Below are 19,742 nucleotides of genomic sequence, written 5' to 3' on the forward strand. Positions count from 1 at the left end.
TAAATTAGCTAGAATTGTGTTCTGCTTCCATTTCTTATCACTTAAAGTTCCCAGACGATTACTGTGGCTGTCCCATTTAGAGCTTTGCCTCCAAGCTGAGATCATTGTTTAGGAGTTAGGGATGGCAGGTGATCGACAGTGTGATAAGCAGTTTACTTGTGTTTAAAAATCATAGTCTATCTTGGCTTACATAGCTTTCTTCTCTGTATGTCTGTCTTTTCCCCTTTCTCTCCACATGTGTGAGGGGTCATTAACTATGGTAGTAGTTAAGAGCATAAGCATCGGAATAAAAGAGCTTCACGTTCGAGTTCCACCTTTGCCATTCCTTCGCTATATAAGTTTGGGCAAGTTATTTAGCCTCTGTAAATGGGGATTAATAATGCTATATGTCTCACCTAGTGGTTGTGAGGATAAAATAAGCTCATGTATTAAACGGTTAATAATAGTGTATTGTATATTTGAAAGTTGCTAAGAGAGTAGATTTAAAAGTTATCACAAGAAATAAATTTGTAACTATGTATATTGATCAATGTTTATGACTTATTGTGCTGATTATTTCACATTATAGATGATCCCCAATTTATGATGGTTTGACTTATGATTTTTTGACTGTATGATGGTGTGAAAGTGATACACATAATATTCAATACTTGATTATAAAAATAGGCTTTGTGTTAGATGATTTTTGCCCAACTGTAGGCTATTGTAGGTGTTCTGAGCACATTTAAGGTACACTAGGCTAAGCTATGATGTTCAGTAGGGTAAGTGTATTAAATACGTTTTTGATGTATGATATTTCCAATTTATGATGGGTTTATCGGGATGTAACCCCATCATAAATCGAAAAGCACCTGTTATATACAAATATCAAATCATTATGTTGTACACCTGAAACTAAAATAATGCTGTGTGTCAATTATATCTCAATTTTAAAAGGTGAGATTTATTAGAAGGAATTGGATTACCCAATTGTGGGGGCTGGCTAGGCAAGTCCGAAATCCATGGGGTGGGCTGCCAAAAAGGACAGTCTGGAACTTCTGGACACGGGCTGACTCTGCTATCCATCCACAGGTGGAATTTCTTCATCAGGGAAGCCTCAGCAATTCTCTTCAGGCCCTTCAACCAATTGAATCAGGCCCACCCAGACTATCTAAGATAATCTCTTGAAGTCAATTGCTTGTGGATTTATCCCTTCATAACAACACCTAGATTATTGTTTGCTTCTTTAACTGTGGATTGTAGCATAGCCAAGTTGACACATCCAAAGGCCATCACATCAGGTTAAAATTATTTAGTTTGTACTACAAATAGTTGTACTACAAAAGTTTAAAGAAAGATGGCTTCAGTGAAAGAGAGATCACAGTGGGTAGAATAGGAGAGACAGTCTTCATAGAGGAGAACTTCTGCCAGGCCTTATAGAAGGAATTTAGAAAGGCATTGAGGAGCATCTTTCTCCCAATTATAAGCCAGGCTTGCCTTAGTACTTTTATCCCAAAGAGCAAGATGCTGATTAACATTAGATCTGAGAATTCCCAGAATCATGCATTAGTCATTGGGTCTTTTTGGCTGCCTGTAAATTAATATATTTTCCTCTTTGTCCTTTTATTGTAAAAAAAAAGAAAAAAACTTAGAAGGTGGAACAAATCAGATAAGTAGTTCATATAAGTTACGTGCTCTGTGTATTAGTCTTTTAGTAATCGTCTGTTTCTTCCACATTGGAAATCACTATAGATTATTACTGTTATTTCCCTGAGATGTTTTCTCTAATCAATGGATGATTTTTGTTGAAAGATGTTATAAAGTTAATGAGATTCTTAATTTATTTAAGTTTCTAGGGAGCTAGGAGCCAAAACTGAGATTAATTTAGCACATTATAAATTGATTTGCAACTTGAATCGTTTCTTGTTTTCAGTTTTTAATAAAAGTATGAAACTTTCCACTGTCACATCCATTATTTAGAACTTGATTCTAGTGAAATGATAATAGGCTTTTAAAACTTCGGAGAAGGGAAATGGAGTGGAGGCAGTGCACCCTGGGAAGCCAAGTTTAACTTGTGGAAGTTGTAAGGAATGAGAATTGTGTTCTGCTCTTTGTTTAAAGGCAGCTCTCTAAAACTGAGGGCAACCACTAACTAACCTTAATTAGATGAGCTTGGAGGGATCCATTTTTTTTCCAGTTGTGATTTTCTCTTTTTTCCGCCAACCTAATTATAATGTTGTATATCTCATTGTACTGTACATTTTCTCTGATCATAGAAATCACTAATTCACTCATTATTTCAGCAAGTCCTATTTGGAGCCTAATCATAAAGAAATTTTGCACAGTTTGACTCTGTAATTTGCTGGGTTTGTTAAAAAAGAAAAAAAGTGGGAGAGTTAGAGAAATTTTCCTTCTCTACATTTTTCAGGACAGCATTGTTCAATATTGATATTTCTGACATGTTCCTCCATAATCGAGAGTGACGTTCTACCCGGGCACTAATGAAGGAATCACTCACTCCCTGTGCCATTCTGGTGAACTTCTGTGACGATGATATGAGCAGGAGCTTTAAAATGGAAGTATTAAAAGATAAAAGAGCCTCTCAATTTTATTAGTCGCTTTTAGGATTTAATTTCGAGAGACGACAGCTTGTTGCTTAAAAACAACTGTCTTCGCATACACTAAATTTAAGATATTTAGAACCATGTTTTCATTTAGATAGCAATACATAACTAACAATTTCATTTAGTTTTTGCATTTGCTTACGATCAATAAATTGACTCCAGAGGTTCATTTTGTGCTCTTATCCTATATTTTAAAAATTTACGGAACCAATCCAATTGGAACACACTGTTTTCAAAGTACGAGCTTAATGTTTTCCTCTGAAGAAAAGGATAGTGAGTTAGGTTACCAATCTTTTCTTTGGGAGTTTACAGAAAAATACTTACTGAACAAGTTTATTTCCAATCTTAATATCCATAAGCTTTATTCTAAGGATAACCTGACTGGTTAAATGATAACAGCCTTCGTGGTGGCCTGGCTGTGTTGTGCTGCATCTTACACCAATCAGGTGGTGGTCACGTCACCGTGATCCTGAGAGAGGTTAGGTGTGTTGTTATTTGCATCATTCCTGAAAAGCAATAAAGAGACTAAGGGTGAAAGCCAGTTTCAAAGAAACAAGCCAGCAATCAAACACCGTGTTATTTTAGTTACGTGCTTGTTAGCCCTGTGCTGGGACCTGGAGATACGAGATAAGACGTGTCCCTGTCCTGAAGATGCTTACAGAATAGTAGAGAATATGGAAAAATAAACAAGAAGCACATAATTGAGACTGGGAGTACTGTTGCTAGATTTAGCGAAAAACAAACAAAACAAAACAAAGAACCAGAATCGTGGCTATTGTAAATAGTGCTGCAGTGAACACGGGAGTGCGTATATCTTTTCGAGTTAGTGTTTTTATTTTCTTTGGATAAATACCCAGAAGTGGATTGCTGGCTCATATTGTCGTTCTGTTTTTAATTTTTTGAGAAACCTCCATACTGTTTTCCATAGTGCATCTTAATCATTTTTAGTATACAGTTAGCAGTGTTAAGTACATTCACATTGTGTGCAGCCAGTCTCCATATCATTTCTATCCTGCAAAAACTGAGACTCTGTACCCATTAAACAACTTCCCATTTCTCCTCCCCAGTCTAGGACCTGGCATCCACCCTTCTTTCTGTTTCTATGAGTTTGATTACTCTAGAAACCTCAAAAGTGGAATCACACAGTGTTGTTTGTCTTTTTGTGACTGGCTTATTTCACTTAGCATTATGTCCTGAAGTTTCATCCATATTGTAACATGTGTTAGAATTTCCTTACTTTTTAAGATTGAATAATATTCCATTGTATGTATATACCACATTGTGTTTATTCATCCGTTGATGGACCCTTGGGTTGCTTCTACCTTTTGGTTGGAAATTACTTTAAAGTAATCTCGTTTGGTCATGCATGCTCCTAGATTCTATTTTGAAGATAATGGTAGCCAATGATAATGTTTGATATAAGTGAGTATTAACTACTCCCACACAACCCTATTACTGTGTTAAAATGAAAATGATTTCTGCTACAAATACAGGCATTTATTTAGCACATAACACTTCATATTAACAAAACACTTCATATCATCTGTCTGTTAACTCATTCAAGTTCTAACTGTCCTTTTGGGTGCTCTGTTAACTTGCATGAAAGATTTACTAGGGGCAGAAGCAGTGATTCTCCAGAGGACTGTTACCCTTGTGATTAGAAATTCTGAACCGGTGATTCTCAAAATGTGGTCTCTGAGCAGCAGCATTAGTATCACCTGGAAACTTCCTACAGATACAAATTTTCAGCCCTACCTAAAACCGAATGAGTCAGAAACTTTGAGACAGAGGTTCAGCGCTGTGTGTTTTAACAAGACCTCCAGGAGATCTGAAGCTCCCTAAAGTTTAGAGTCTCTGTTTTAAAACAATTACCCTGGGTACCTCCCTAAAGATAAAGGTTCTAGCTTCAAAGGTTATAGTTCTTATACCCTCTTTGTGAAAAGATAGGGAATATCTCACCGTATTTTAGCCAATTCACATATCTTAAATACCTTTAATTTCACCAATAGCCCATTTCTAACATTGCCATGCTATTTAACAAGCCACAGTTTTCACCAATAAAATCCTAATTTGCTAATTAACAAAAATCTTAGAAATGGATCAATTTTGATCAAGATACAGAGCAGGGGTTTCTTGTTACCTGATTGGAATGCTAGCGGAGCACCTGTACATTCCTGCATTTCTGATTAGGATATTAGAGGCACCTGGCCTATAAACTCACCCGCACGCACACATACATCACACTGTACGCTGAAGAATTTTAAAATAAATTAGAGACATTATCACAAAAGGAAAGGGAAAAGTGGAAAGTGTGTGTGTGTTTGTGTGTGTGTGTAGGGAGAGGAAAAGAGAGTGTGATGAGCACCATTGTTAATGGCCGAGAGAAAGAAGTCAGGAGAAAGAATGAGAAATTGAAGACACAGTGAGATGCAGAGATGGTGGAGATTTTAAATAGCTGATTAGGGCATGGGAGAGGATACTGACTAGAGGCTTGGAGAACGTTCAAACATTAAGAACCCAACTCTTCTGTTTTTTCCTAAGTAATGAGAAATTGATCAGATTGTCCGAATACATTTTTAGAACAAGGATCTTGGGAAATTATTTAAAAACTAGGTATGCATCTGTTCATTGTTATTGCCCCTTGTGGTACAGTTTCCATAGTTGATGAAGTTATTCCTTCAGCTTGGATGGATTTTGTAAAAATGTAGCCCAGGAGTGCCATCTTCAGGTACAATGAGGTATGTGCAAGCAAAGGAGGGGGTATAGTAAATATCGTAGTAATAAAATCTTAGAGGTGGGAAAACTTTTGATGTTCTCTGCTGAGTTTCCTACTGTAAAGTCGAACGTTCTTTATAATCTCCGTCTTTTTGGTTAGAAGATCAGATTACTGACAGTGGTTGTAGTTTGTGTGTATGGCCCTGCTTGAGAAACAAAACAGTGTGTGGTCAACCATCCTTTTTATACCAGCATGAAGGAAATTTGCTTTGGGTTTGTGATGGAAGCCACAAGTGGAAGAGCCTGTTGTGTGTGACTGCCTCTTTGATGCAGGGTTGGCTGGAGGCCTGTGCTCAAAACAAGAATGCGATTCTTGTCGCTGAATGCCAGGCTTGTCTTCACTGCTTACCAGTATACTTGGTTTGCTCTTGTTTGTTTGTTTTAAATTTTATGGAAAAGTATTAATTTTATCCTCAGTGAAGTTTTAAAATCAAAATTACTATGTTCTTTATGGTGGATATTTAATAAACATTTACCAGACACTTAAAAACCAAACTCTGTGCTATGTGCTAGAGGGGAAGGGGACGCTCAAAGGTGAATATGGCAGTGTCTCTGCCTTCAAATCATGTTACTTTCTACCAGGGAAGATAACATGAACATAAATGATGTTAGATTTGGAAATTTAAGGAAAGAAGGAAGGGAGAATATAGGCTCAGGAAGGAAATACACAGTCTCAAGATTGTTCACGGGAAGATGGGTATTGTGCAAAGGGTCACTGTGGGGACAGAATCTTAAAATGAACTATGATGTACCTATCACCCAGTTTAGTGATTAACATTTTGCCTATGTTGATTCATTTTTTTCTCTTCAGTTTCTTAAAGCTGATTTAGACTACTCATGCCATTTTACCCATAAATAATTCAATATGCTACTCTAACTGTGGTTCTTTTATTATTAATTGAAAGGCTTTATTTTTCTCTGAGTTTTCCCTTCTATGTTATTGTTATTTTGAGAAACAATTATCTGATGATATTAATTGTAGTGTCATTTTTTGTTCGTTGCATTTGCTGTCTCCTTCACGTGGAGAGTTTCCAGGCTCTCGGCCTCACGTGGAAAGGTGCTGGCTTGGGTGGTGGATGGCCATCAGCTGTAATCAGATGGCCATCAGCTGTTACTGGTTAGCCATTAGCCACTAATGTAACTGCCATGGCTATGCTGGCAAGGTGGTTGGTTGGTTGGCAGAGAAGCGGACGGCAGATTGCGGCTCCTGCTTCCTGTATCTGCAACCCAGCCGCCAGCGATAATATAGTGGTATATGAGCCCCGTTGTTGTTCCTTTTTGGCCTCACCATGCCCTGCGTTCTTGTGTGGGGAGTAGGAGCTGAGCCCCTGCATTATAGTCACATTTAAATCTTGACCTGGGGCAGAGTTATGGATAACCTGTTCCCAAGATTCAGGAGCAAAGATCAGGACAGTTGGAGGGGATAGCTCTATGAGTTCTGTCCCAGAAGTTGTTCATAATAAAATGCCCTATTTCTGGATAAAAACCCAGAGCTCTTGATTCATTCATCCATTCAGCAAGTGCTTTTTATATGCAGTTGATCGTGTGGCCTAAGAAAACGACAGATGAACCCCTGGCCCTACTTTGAATTTCTTGTGCCGAGGGAGGGAGGGTGACCAGAGCCCCTTAGTCGGAGCACGGGATGGCACATGGCCCAGCCATTTTTAAACCTGCTCTGCATGCTCCTCTCCAAGATAAGCAATTCTGGTTCTTTTACCTCTATGGTTAAGAGCATAGGCAGGCCTCGGAGGCAGACTGTCAGGGTTAGTCAGATTTCAGTTCCACCACTAACCTGCTCTGTCTTCACCTCTTCTTAACCTCTCCTGCCTCAGTTTCTTTGTCACTAAAATGGAGATAATGGTAATACCTCTTTCCTAGGGAGGTTGCGAAGATTAAAGAGAGATACGTATATGAAAAGCTCTTAGAACAATGTTAACATATAGGAAACAATATGACAAACACCTGTGTACCTACCATGTCTGACAAATCTTAACCTTTTGCTATATTTGCTTCATTTTTAAAAAGAAAAAAAAATTACAGTACGGTTGAAGCTCTCTTTATCTTTCTCGATAATTTCCTTCTTCCCCTCCCCAGAGGTAACCACCATTTTCAGTTTGGTGTGAGTCCTTGCCACCTTGTTTTCATACTTTCGCTATGTGGGTATGGGTCCATAATATATAGTGTTGCATAATATATAGTATATACCGTGTTCCTAAACTTTAATAAATGATACTAAACTGCACGTGTCATTCTACAACTTTTTCCATTTGACGTAATGTTTTCAACATTTTCCCACATTGATGCATACAAGCCAAGTTCTTTCATTTTAATTACTGTATAGTATTTCATTGTATGAATATACCACAATTTATACAGCCATTCTCTTGATGGACGTTTATGTTGTTACCCATTTTCCACTCTTAGAAACATCCTGGATGGTACCCTGAGGTTCTCCTAGACTGTACCTTCACCTGATATTTTTCGTTACTGATTTTTCATTACTGATTCAATTTTTAAAAAAATGTTTATTAGTCTTACTCAGATTTTCTGTTGCTTCTTTTACCATTTTTTCGTTATTTACATTTTTCTAGAAATAATGTTCATTTCAAATGTATTGCCATAGATTTGTTTATATTATTCACTATCACTACCCTTTTCTTTTCTAATCTTTATTTCTGCCTCCTCTTTTTTCTCATGATCAGTCTTGTTAAAGGTTTATCTCTTTTGTTCAAGTTTTCAAAGAACTAGCGTTTAGTACTGTTGATCTTTTTTGCATTAATTTCTGCATTTTTTAATCTCTTTTGAGGGTTTATTCTGTTATTGTTATCATAACAATGGGGTTTTCAAAAGCCTTTTTAGTTGAGTGCTTACTCTTTATATTGTCTTGTTTTCTCATCCTTGCATTTAAAGCTGAAAATTTCCCTCTAAGAACTGCTTTAGCTGCATACCACATGTTTTGATGTGTATACCTTTGTTGTTCCGTTCTAGATATTCTGCATTTCCAATCTGATTTCTCCTTTAACCACAAATTAGTTAGGAATGTGCTTTTTAGTTTCCATACATGCCTGTGTTTATTTTTACATTATTTTTATTGTGGATTTCTTATTTCTTTTTGGTCAAAGGATATGGTCTCTACAATCTTAATTCCTCAGAAATCCTAAACTATACCTGCAGGAGGTTTTACTCCCACTCCTGAGTAAGGCCTCATAACTGCAACCGCCTTGCCTCAGTGAGGAAACATGCCAATGAAATTGATGGCCATCTGTTACCAAGCAGGGATACCAAACAGGTAGTTCTGTATTTCCTAAAAATTTCCAGAAGTTGACCTGGGGAAGAAAGTATTGAGCATCTCCCCGTGTGGTTGCACTTGCCCCCCCAAAAAAACGAGTCTGAAAACTATTGTTCTGCTCCTCTTCTAAAGGTAAAACCTAATATTTTTGGTTGCAGCCAGGTCTGAAGGAGAAAGCTGGCACGGTTGAGGGCTCATGCGGGAACTTCTTGGTTAGCTGAAGGCAATTGCTCCAGGGTGTTGGCACTGACCTTTACACATGGGCAGGACTCTTGATCTCTTTCAGGGCCATCCTTATTCTCACAGCAAACTATAGGAAGTTTTCGGAGGGGTCCCAGTGGGCCCCTCTGAGGAGCCTGTGTTGCCATCTCCAAGTATTGAGTACCTACGAGAGTCTACCATGTTTTGGCTGTGTCCTTGGGATCGTGGAAAAATTTAAGCTGCCAAAATGAAGGCCTCAAGAAATTATTTTGACTTCGTATCCCACAAAAGAGGAAGCCCAGCGTTGGCCCTCTGATAGGTTGTAAGATCCCAAGAGCCAGAGCTGGGCAAGATTGATCTGTGAGCAGCATGATGTCATCAGACTGAGGGAACCATATGGAGAATTCTAGGAAAAAGCAAACAAAAGGTAATTGCAGAAACCAGAAAAGATCAAGAAGGTCTAAAGAAATTGGGAGATGAATATCAGAGGAATTCTCTCAGCTACAGGAACATAGCCTTTTGTTTTTATTTTATATTGATTAATTCATTCTTTCTGCTTTCTTTAGATTTTTTCTAATTTCTTGAATTTTTAATTCATCTGTTTTGTCCTTTGCCATTTGTTAATGTAATTTAGACTTTACATTCTTCTCTAAACAGTTCTTCAATTTTATTTTTATCTTTATCTTTAGTTTCTGATACATTTTTAAAACATATATCATTATTGTTATTTCTTAGATACTTAAAATTTTAACTTGCACTTTCTCTTTGATTCAAGAATTAAAAGACTATTTAAAATATTCCAGATAGAGTTCTGTTAATGTCAAGTTTTATTATATTGTGATTGGAAAACATTGTTTCTGCCATTTTTACTAAGTGGAATGTATTGAGTTTTGGGTATGACTTTGTAAAGGTTCCATGGGCATTTGAAAAGTTTATTCTCTGTTCTCAGAGCAATTAGACCTACCTTATTAGTCAGGTTATTTAGCTCTTTTATATCCTTTTTCTAGAAAATTCTTTATCTGCCATGAACTAAGAAAAGTGAATTAGGGTCTTCTAATGTCTTTGTATTTATTTCTTTTTCTATTTCTTATAGATTTCACTTAATAAATTTTAATGCTACTTTATTTGCTTTATAGAAATTCATGCCTGTACTGTCTTCATTGTGGATTGTATGTTTTATAATTATAGAAAGCCTTTTATTTATTTTTTGGCCTTATTTAATGCTTCTACCTGTACCCCCGACCCCCTGAATTCACCTTCATCTGGTATAAGAGTGTGACTTATTTTTTTTCACCTTGCATTTGGCTGATTGATATATGTGTACCATCTTTTATTTTCGACTTCTTTGACACTGTTTTCTGAGGATATTTTTTCTTACAATAGGTGAACTTATCCCATTGACATTTATAGATATGATTTAGTTTTGTATCACATTTTATGACCAATTTTCTGTTTTTAAGGGTTCATATTATTTCATTCTCTAGAGGGTATATATTTCTTGAATTTGTTTTATGCGTTTTCCTTCTGATAACTTAGGAAGGTTTCTATTCAAATGTTTTTAGCTCCTCTAGTGGTTAGCTTTAAACTATAACTTTTAAAAATATACTTTATTCCCTATTTCTTTAGACCATATCTTTTTATTCCCCACAACAAGCAATGATAAAATTATTATGCTTCCATTCATCCCATCTCCTTTACTCCACCTATTTTAATCATTATTACTATTAGTTCTTCTAGTAATCATCTCTATACTTTTGAATATACTTTTTCTCTATTATTTGATACATTAGATGTAAATGTTATCTGTTGACCTTGGATATTAAAAATAACGAAATCAACATCCTTTTGCTACCAACCACCTTACATTTCCTCTTCTTGGTTTTTGTTAATTTTATTACTTTTACTGGTATAGTTTGTAATATTAACATTCTGAACAATATAGAATAGTGCTCAAGAGAATTAGCTCTGGAACCAGACTGCCTAGGTTGGAATCTTGGCGTTATCATTTTGTAGCTGTGTGACCTTGAGCAAGTTACTTAGCAAATATTTCCATTTCTATATTTTTACAATGAATACAATAGGTTCTATGGATATAGCAGGGTTGTTGTCATGATAATAAATGTATAGCACTAGGACAGTGCCTGATACAAGCCAGCTTCTAGGAAGTGTCAGATATTTGTATTAACAATTATTATGAAATAGATTCCGCAGGGTTGTTTTCATCCCAGTCTTATATTTCAACTGGCTACCATGTTTAGTTTCTCCCTTCATCTCTGGGTTGCCTGAAATTTCATTCTCTAAGAATGCCTAATGGGTGTTATGTTTTCTGATCCTTTTATGTTAAAAAATATTTGGTGCCTATTTACTTGAATGAAAGTTTGGCTATGTAAAATAATAATTGCAATTATTGAGCACTTATTAAATCACAGCTTATATATACTCATTATACCTCATAATAATGCTGTAAGTCAAGTGCTATTCACATCCCTTTTTACAAATGACAAAATTGGGAGACAAGCAAGTTACATTTCCTTTATTAAAGACTTTGCTGGCATCACACCACTGTTATCTATCATTGAATATGGCTATGGCAAAATCTGAGTCAAATCTGATTTAATTCCCCTTAAAGGCATCTTTATCTTTTTGCCTGATTCTCAAAGATTAATTTATTTTTGGAAGTCCAGTAAAATTCAATTGGATATGTCACAGAGATCATTCTATGTTCGTTTTCTTAAGACACTGTGTGTCCTTTCAGTCTGTAGATTAAAGTGTTCTTTCACTTATGTGAAGTTTCCTTGAATTCTACTTTGAGTATGTTTTTTTCTTTTCCACTTTTTCCATTCTCCGTCATATGGACATGCTGAATATCATTTGTCTTTTATATCTGTAATTTTATCTCAAATTTCTTTTTATTTTTTCAAGTTCCATTTCACTTTGCTCACTTTTCTCAACTTAGTCCTCATAAGTCTTACTGTGTTGTCTTTGCCTGCCCCCTCATGTCCCCTGTTTATAATGGGGGTTTAATTTTTAGGATTTTTTCTTTTCTTCCTTTCTGAGTTCTGCTAGCTTATTTTACATTTTATTCTGTTGTCTTGTCATCATTTCCTCTGCTTTGACATCTTATTTTAAACTGTTTAATTAAGTCCTTTGAATTCATAGCAATATGTTTGGTCTGCCTTGTGGCAACAGTTTTCTGGAAAATTTATTTATCTGACATTTGCTTTTTCTATTCCTTTCCTCCTTTTTCTTATAGATTTGTTGTATAGATCTCTTGGTTGTTTTCTTTTGATTATTACTCATTACTGAGTATTCCCAGGAAACAATTTGGTCAATGAACTGAGCTTGTAGTGAAGCTGTTGTGCCCAGAGTGAACATGTGTCTGTGTGTTGTATGTGCGAAAGAGAGAAAAAAGGTGAGACGGAGGGATACTCACACTGGTTTAGCCTGTACATATATATCTCCCTAGCAACTACAGAGATGCTCACAATATAGTCTCTCCCAACCCCTATTTCACATTAACAGAATGCCTCCAACATTGATAACATTTTTAAGGATTTTATCACTCAGCACTGCCCTGCTACTTCATAATGCTAACTAGAGAGTCCTTGAAAGTTCCCACAGCTTGTGCCCCTTAAACCTGCATTGCAAACTAGGATGATAACTCTTTTCTCAGGTGTACCACCTTTTCAATGTTCTGCCAACTTTGAAAATGGAGGTCATCACAGGTATTTAATCTCAGCATAATACTTCTGGGCTCTGGCGTAATTTTCACTGAATTTGGCAGGCCACACTCATTTATTGTGACTTAGGGTTACATTGGTACTTTATCAAAAATAGAGTTTGTGTTTCTTTCCTTTTTTTCTTTTTTGAGTTTGTGTTTATTTTTTTAAATTTTTTCTTGTTTTTGAGTGATCTCAAGGAGGACAGAGGTAACTTTATTTTGCTATTTAAAAACATTTTGGTAATTTAAACTTTATTTTTAAATTTATTTTAAAACCAGAGCCATTTTAAAAAATAGAGTGTCCTATTCTTGGAGAGAATAGGTACCATACCACCTCAGACCATGATAAGTGGGAAAAATAATCTCAAAATTCTATGTGCACCCTAGTTTCAAGAAGATATCTCATTGTCATATAGCTAGCAAGGAACAGAGCTTAGATTCAAATCCAAGTCTGTTCAAATCCAAACCCTGAGGTGTTGTGTTTTTTTCATGGAGCCTTCTCTTGAAGAATGTAAATGTCTCTTTACAGTGTCCTTATTATATTTCTCCTTGTGAACATTTTTTCTGTTAACTACTTTTTTATTTCATGGTTTTTAGTGCGACAAGTACAAGACTGGAGTGATTGATGGGCCTGCATGTAACAGCCTTTGTGTAACAGAAACTCTTTATTTCGGAAAATGCTTATCTACCAAGCCGAACAATCAGGTATGGACATTATAAATAAACATTCCATATTGATGGTATGCTCTGATTTTACCTTAAACTAAAGCATGATTAAAAGAATTCTTGAACCACAGCTTTAAGACATTTTATATACTTTAATTTTATATGCTTTGATTCACTCATCCTACAGATATTTATTAATCCTCTATTCCCAGTATATTCCAGACACTGTTTTAGTTACTAGGCATACAGTGGTTATTATAATAGATAAAATTACTTCCTTTATAGATCTTACATTATCTGAAAGGGGCGGGGAATATAAACAGTTGATGAATAAATAAGCAGGATAATTACAGGATGTGGTGTGTTTCATGTAGGATATAAACAGAGCAAGTTGATGAAGAACGCAGGGGATAGGGATGATGGAGATGTGCTTTAGAGGAGGTGATCGGGGAAGACCTTTCTAAGGTAATGTTTCAGCTGATACCTGAATGAAGAATTAAACTACAGGCATGGGCAAAGGACAGGGTGAGCTCACTCACAAAAGAAGAACTGTAAATAGTTGACAAACATAATGAAAAAAATGTTCTACCTCACTTATCATATCAAAGAAATATAAATTAAAACAATAGAGTACTATTGGGCTAGAAGAAAAGGATAATCAAAACTGATTATCCTTTGGGGTGGCTAGATGGCTCAGTTGGTTAGAGCACGAGCTCTGAACAACAGGGTTGCCGGTTCAAGTCCCACGTGGGCCAGTGAGCTGCGCCCTCCACAACTAGATTGAAGACAATGAGCTGCCACTGAGCTTCCAGAGGGGCGGCAGGATGGCTCAGTTGGTTAGAGCGTGAGCTCTCAACAACAAGGTTGCCGGTTCAATTCCCACATGGGATGGTGGGCTGTGCCCCCTGCAAATAAAGATTGAAAACAGCGACTGGACTTGGAGCTGAGCTGTGCCCTCCACAACTAGACTGAAGGACAATGAGTTGGAGCTGATGGGCCCTGAAGAAACACACTGTTCCCCAATATTCCCAATAAAATTTATTTTAAAAAATCAAGTTTATAAAAAAACAGAAAAACTGATTATCCTTGGACAATGGAATATTGCATGTTTTTTAAATTCATCTTTTTTCTTTATATTATTCCTAAATTTCTGTATAAATATGCATTACTCTTATAATTATAGAAATTTAAAATACATTTTAAGTTGATGATACTAACCGTATTTAAGAGGATTTCTGAAACGAAGTCCAACATTTGAACACCTACTACATGCTAGGCACTATTTCAGGTATTGGGAGAGATCATGGGGGACAGGACAGATAAAGCATCTGACCTCATGAGAAACATCAATGGAACCAAAAGTTGGTTCTTTGAAAATATCAACAAAATTGACCATCCTTTAGCTATTTGGACTGAGAGAGAGAGAGAGAAAGAGAGAGAGAATTCAAATTACTAAAATTGGAAATGAAGTGGTGACAACACTACCAATTCTGCAGAAATAAAAAGGGATTATATAAAAGTATGATGAACAAATGTACACCAACAAATTGGATAACCTAGATGAAACGGGCAAATTCCTATAAACACAAAACCTACCAAGAAATAGAAAACCTGAATAGATTTATATATGTATAAGTAGTAAGGAGAGTGAATCAGTAATCAAAAGTCTCCCAACAAGAAAAGCCCTGGTCCTGTTGGCTTCACTGGTGAGTTCTATCAAACATTTAAAGAACTAACACCAATCCATCTCAAGCTTTTCCAAAATACTGAAGATGAAAGAATACTTCTTGACTCATTCTGTAAGGCCCACATTACCCTGATACCAAAGCCACATAAAGACACTACAAGGAAAGAAAACTAAAAGATCAATATGCCTTATCAACATTGGTGCAAAAATTCTCAACAAAATACTAGCAAATCTAATTCAACAGTGTATTAAAAGGATCATGTACCATGACCACTTAGGATTTATTCCTGTAATGCAAGGATGGTTTAACATACAAAAATCAATCAATGTAATATACCAGATTAACAGAATGAAGGGTAAATCTCAAGTGATGCAGAACAAGTATTTAACAAAATTTAGTACCCTTTCATGATAAAAATACTAAATAAATGAAGAACACTCAACAAAACTCTTAGGTTGATGCAAAAGTAATTGTGGTTTAAAAGGTTAAAAGTAATTGCAAAAACCACAATTACTTTTGTACCAACCTAATACCTCAACATAGTAAAACCTATATATGTGAAAAACCCACAGCTAACATCCTACTCAGTGGTGAAAGATGGAAAGCTTTTCCTCTAAGATCAGGAACAAGGTAAGGATGCCCACTTTCACCACTTCTATTCAACATAGTACTAGCAGTTCTAGATAGATTGATTAGACAAGAAAAAGAAATAAAATACATCTAAATTGGAAAAGTATTAGTAAAATTATCTCTATTGACAGACAGTATGATCTAATGTAGCAAAACCTAAAGATTCCATCCAAAACTAATTAGAATTAATAAGCCAATTCAGCAAAGTAGCAGGAAACAAAGTCAACACACAAAAATCAGTTGCATGTCTATACACTAACAATAAACAATCCAAAAAGTAAATTAAGAAAACCATTCCATTTACGATAGCATCAAAAAGAATACTTCGGAATTAACCAGGCAGGTGAAAGACTTGTACATAAAACTTCAAATCAGTCCTGCAAGAAATTAAAGACATAAACAAGTAGAACACATCCCATGTGCATGGGTTGGAATACTTAATATTATTAAGATGTTAATATTACCTAAAGTGATCTACAGATTCAGTGCAATCCCTATCAAAATCCCAATGACAATTTTTCCAGAAATAGAAAAACCCATCCTAAAATTAATACGGAATCTCAAGGGACTCCGAGTAGCTAAAACAATGTTGAAAAAAGAACTACAAAACTGGAGGGCTCACACTTCCTGATTTCAAATCTTTCTATAAAGCTACAGTAATTAAAACAGTGTGGTATCAGAATAAAGACAGACATAGTATAAACAAATGGAATAGGATAGAGAGCATAGAAATAAGCTTCACATATATGGTCAAATAATTTAACAAGGGTGCTAAGACCATTTAATAGGGAAAGGATTGTCTTTTCAACAAATGGTGCTGGGAAAACTGGGCATCACATTCAAAAGAATGAAGTTGGACTCTTACCTAACACCATATGCAAAATTTAGGTCAAAATGGATCAAAGATCTAAATGTAAGAATTAAAACTATAAAACTCTTAGATGAAAACATAAGGCAAAAGTTTCATTCATGACTTTGGATTTGGTTTCTTTAATATGGCACCAAAGATATAGGCAACAAAAGAAAAAATAAAGAAACTGGGACTTCATGAAAATTAAAAATATTTGCGCATCAAAAGGCAGTATTAGTAGAATAAAAAGGGAACCCACTCCCTGTGGAAATTCGAGACCAGCAAGTATTATGTGACCATCATTGATGCCCCACAACAGAGACTTTATTAAAAAACAAGATTACAGGCACATCTCAGGCTAACTGTGCTGTCCTGATTGTTGCTGCTGATGTTGGTGAATGTGAAGCAGGTATCCTGTGAGCATGCCCTTCTGGCTTCTTACACAGTAGGTGTGAAACAACTACTTGTTGGTTTTAACAAAATCAGTTTCCACTGAGCCCCGCTACAGCCAGAAGAGAAACTAGGAAATCATTAAGGAAATCAGCACCTGCATTAAGAAAATTGGCTACAACCCTGATACAGTAGAATTTGTGCCAACTTCTGGTTGGAATGGTGACAACATGCTGGAGCCAAGTGCCAACCATATGGCTTGGTTCAAAGGATGGAAAGTCATCCGTAAAGATGGCAGTGCCAGTGGAACCATGCTGCTTGAAGCTCTGGATTGCTTCTGTCACTGACTTGTCCAACTGAGAAACCTTTGCGTCTGCCCCTCCAGCATGTCTGCAAAATTGGTGGTATCGGTAGTCCCTGTGGGCCGAGTGGAAACTGGTGATCTCCAACCTGGCATGGTGGTCACGTTGGCTCCAGTCAATGTCACAACTGAAATAAAGTCTATGGAAATGCACCGTGAAGCTTTGAGTGAAGCTCTTCCTGGGGACAATGTGGGCTTCAGTGTCAAGAATGTGTCTGTCAAAGATGTTCGTCGTGGTAATGTGGCCGCTGACAGCAAAAATGACCCACTAATGGAGGCAGCTGGCTTCATGGCTCAGGTGATTATCCTGAACCATCCAGGCCAGATACTCACCTGTGATGGATTGTCACACAGCTCACATTTCTTGCAAATTTGCTGAGCTGAAGAAGATTGATCGTTGTTCTGATAAAAAGAGGGAAGATGGCCCAAAGTTTTTGAAATCTGGTGATGCTGCCATCATTGACATGGTTCCTGGCAAGCCCGTGTGTTTTGAGAGCTTCTCTGACGACCCTCCTCTGGGCTGTTTTGCTATTTGTGACATGAGACAGACAGTTGCTGAAGGTGTCATCAAAGCAGTGGACAAGAAGACAGCTGGAGCTGGCAAGGTACCAAGTCTGCCCAGAAAGCTCAGAAGGCTAAATGAATATTATCCCAATACCTGCCACCCCAGTCTTAGTGGCAAAGGAACAGTCTCAGAACTGTTTGTCTCAATTGGCCATTTAACAGTAGTAGTAAAAGACTGGTTAATGATTACAATGCATCGTAAAACCTTCAGAAGGAAAGGAGAATGTTTTGTGGACCATTTGTTTTTGTGCGTGTATGTGGCCATTTTTAAGTTACTAGTTTTAAAAATTAGTACTATTTATTGGAAACAACTTGACCAAAAATCTGTCACAGAATTTTGCGACCAAGGAAAACAAAGTTTAATAAGAAACCTGTGTTCTTTTGGTCATCACTGTAAATTCCTCTGGTAGTACTTAGGTACAAGACAAAAAAGAGTTGCCCATATCCTATTTCTGCTGAAACTTTAGAATTTCATAATTCTGGGTTAACTTTTTTTCTGGGTGGGAACTGAGTTTTTCACCTTGTCTTAAGGAGAGGAATCATCTCTGCATTGTAAAAAGCTGTGGGAGGGGTCTGTTGGTGCAACACTTCAAAGGTTAGGACAGATAAGCAAAGACTAACTTTGTTGATGTGTAAGCTAGTTTACAAAGGCCAAATTCTATAATGCAGTTCACATGTTGCATATAAAATTTTGTATAGTTACATCAATATTAAGTAAATTTGTTGGTATGTCAAATTTTAGTTTTCCAGTTATTGGAAAGTGAATTCTCACAATTACAAATACTGAGGTAGTTCAAAGAAACTAAAATGAGTCTTAAATAGCATTGAGCACTGTCTTGCTACAGTTAATTGTATCCAGATTCCAGGATAAATAAATAATACTGGAAGTTGAAAAAAAAAAGGCAACTCACAGGATTAGAGAAAATATTTGCTAATCATATATATGATAAAGGATTAATATCTAATAATATATAGAGAACTAAAAACACAACAACAACAAAAACAAACAACTGGATTAAAAAATGGGCAAAGGACTTGGATAGATGTTTCTCCAAAAAAGATCTGCAAATGAACAGTAAGTACATGAAAAGATGATCAACATCACTGATCATGAGGGAAATGCAAATTAAAACCACAATGAGATACCATCTCACACCCATTAGGATGACTATTATAAAAAAACACGACTATTATAATAAGTGTGGTGAGGATGAAGAGAAATTGGAACCCTTGCGCATTATTGGTGGATTCCGTAAAATGGTACAGACACTACAGAAAACAGTATGGCAGTCCCTAAAACAAAAACAAAAACAACAAAAAGCATGATCTTATGATCCAGCAATTCCACTTCCGGACATATATCTAAAGAATTGAAATCAGGGTCTTGAAGAGATATTTGTATATCTGTGTTCATGTCAACAGTATTTGCAATAGCTAAAACATGGAAGCAACCCAAGTGTGCATTGGCAGATGAATGGAAATGCAAAATGTGATATGTCTATAATGGAATGTTATTCAACTTTAAAAAGGAAGGGAATTCTGACACATGCCACAATATAGATGAACCTTGAGGATATAATGCTAAATGAAATAATGCTGTCACAAAAATTCTGTGATTCCACTTATATGAGATACTTAGAGTAGTCAAAATCATAAAGATAGAAAGTAGAATGGTGATGCCAGGGGCTCGGGGCAAAGAGGTAATGTAGTTATTGTTTAATAGGTATAGAGTTTCAGTTTTACAAGATGAAGAGAGTTCTGAAGGATGGTGACGGTAGCACTTCATTAATGCAATAATGCAATACTCCTGAACTGTACACTAAAAATGGTTAATATGGTAAATTTTATGTATTTGATATTTTACCATAATAATGGATAAAATAGACAATCATGGTCAAAAATATATATTTAGGAATACATTAATTTTATAATTTAAAAAATTAAGGAAAAAAGCTTTTGAGTAATGATTTCAAATTTGCAATTTGAAAAGAAAGTCAGTCAGTC

At 36.1% G+C, this 19,742-nt stretch overlaps 1 protein-coding gene across 6 annotated transcripts in view; it reads left to right on the top strand.

The window, feature by feature from the left end:
- The window catches only part of DIPK1A (divergent protein kinase domain 1A), an 88,805-nt gene that overhangs the window by 66,625 nt on the left and 2,438 nt on the right, over positions 1 to 19,742 (top strand). For all 6 annotated transcript variants that reach the window (XM_081057806.1, XM_081057807.1, XM_081057803.1 and 3 more), the window contains exon 3: positions 13,187 to 13,294. In XM_081057806.1, coding sequence (XP_080913932.1) covers positions 13,187 to 13,294 — 108 coding nt within the window. The remainder of the gene's footprint in view (positions 1 to 13,186; positions 13,295 to 19,742) is intronic.

This window comes from Rhinolophus hipposideros (assembly GCF_964194185.1).
Source record: "Rhinolophus hipposideros genome assembly, chromosome: 8".
In the NCBI taxonomy this organism is placed as follows: Eukaryota; Metazoa; Chordata; class Mammalia; order Chiroptera; family Rhinolophidae; genus Rhinolophus; species Rhinolophus hipposideros.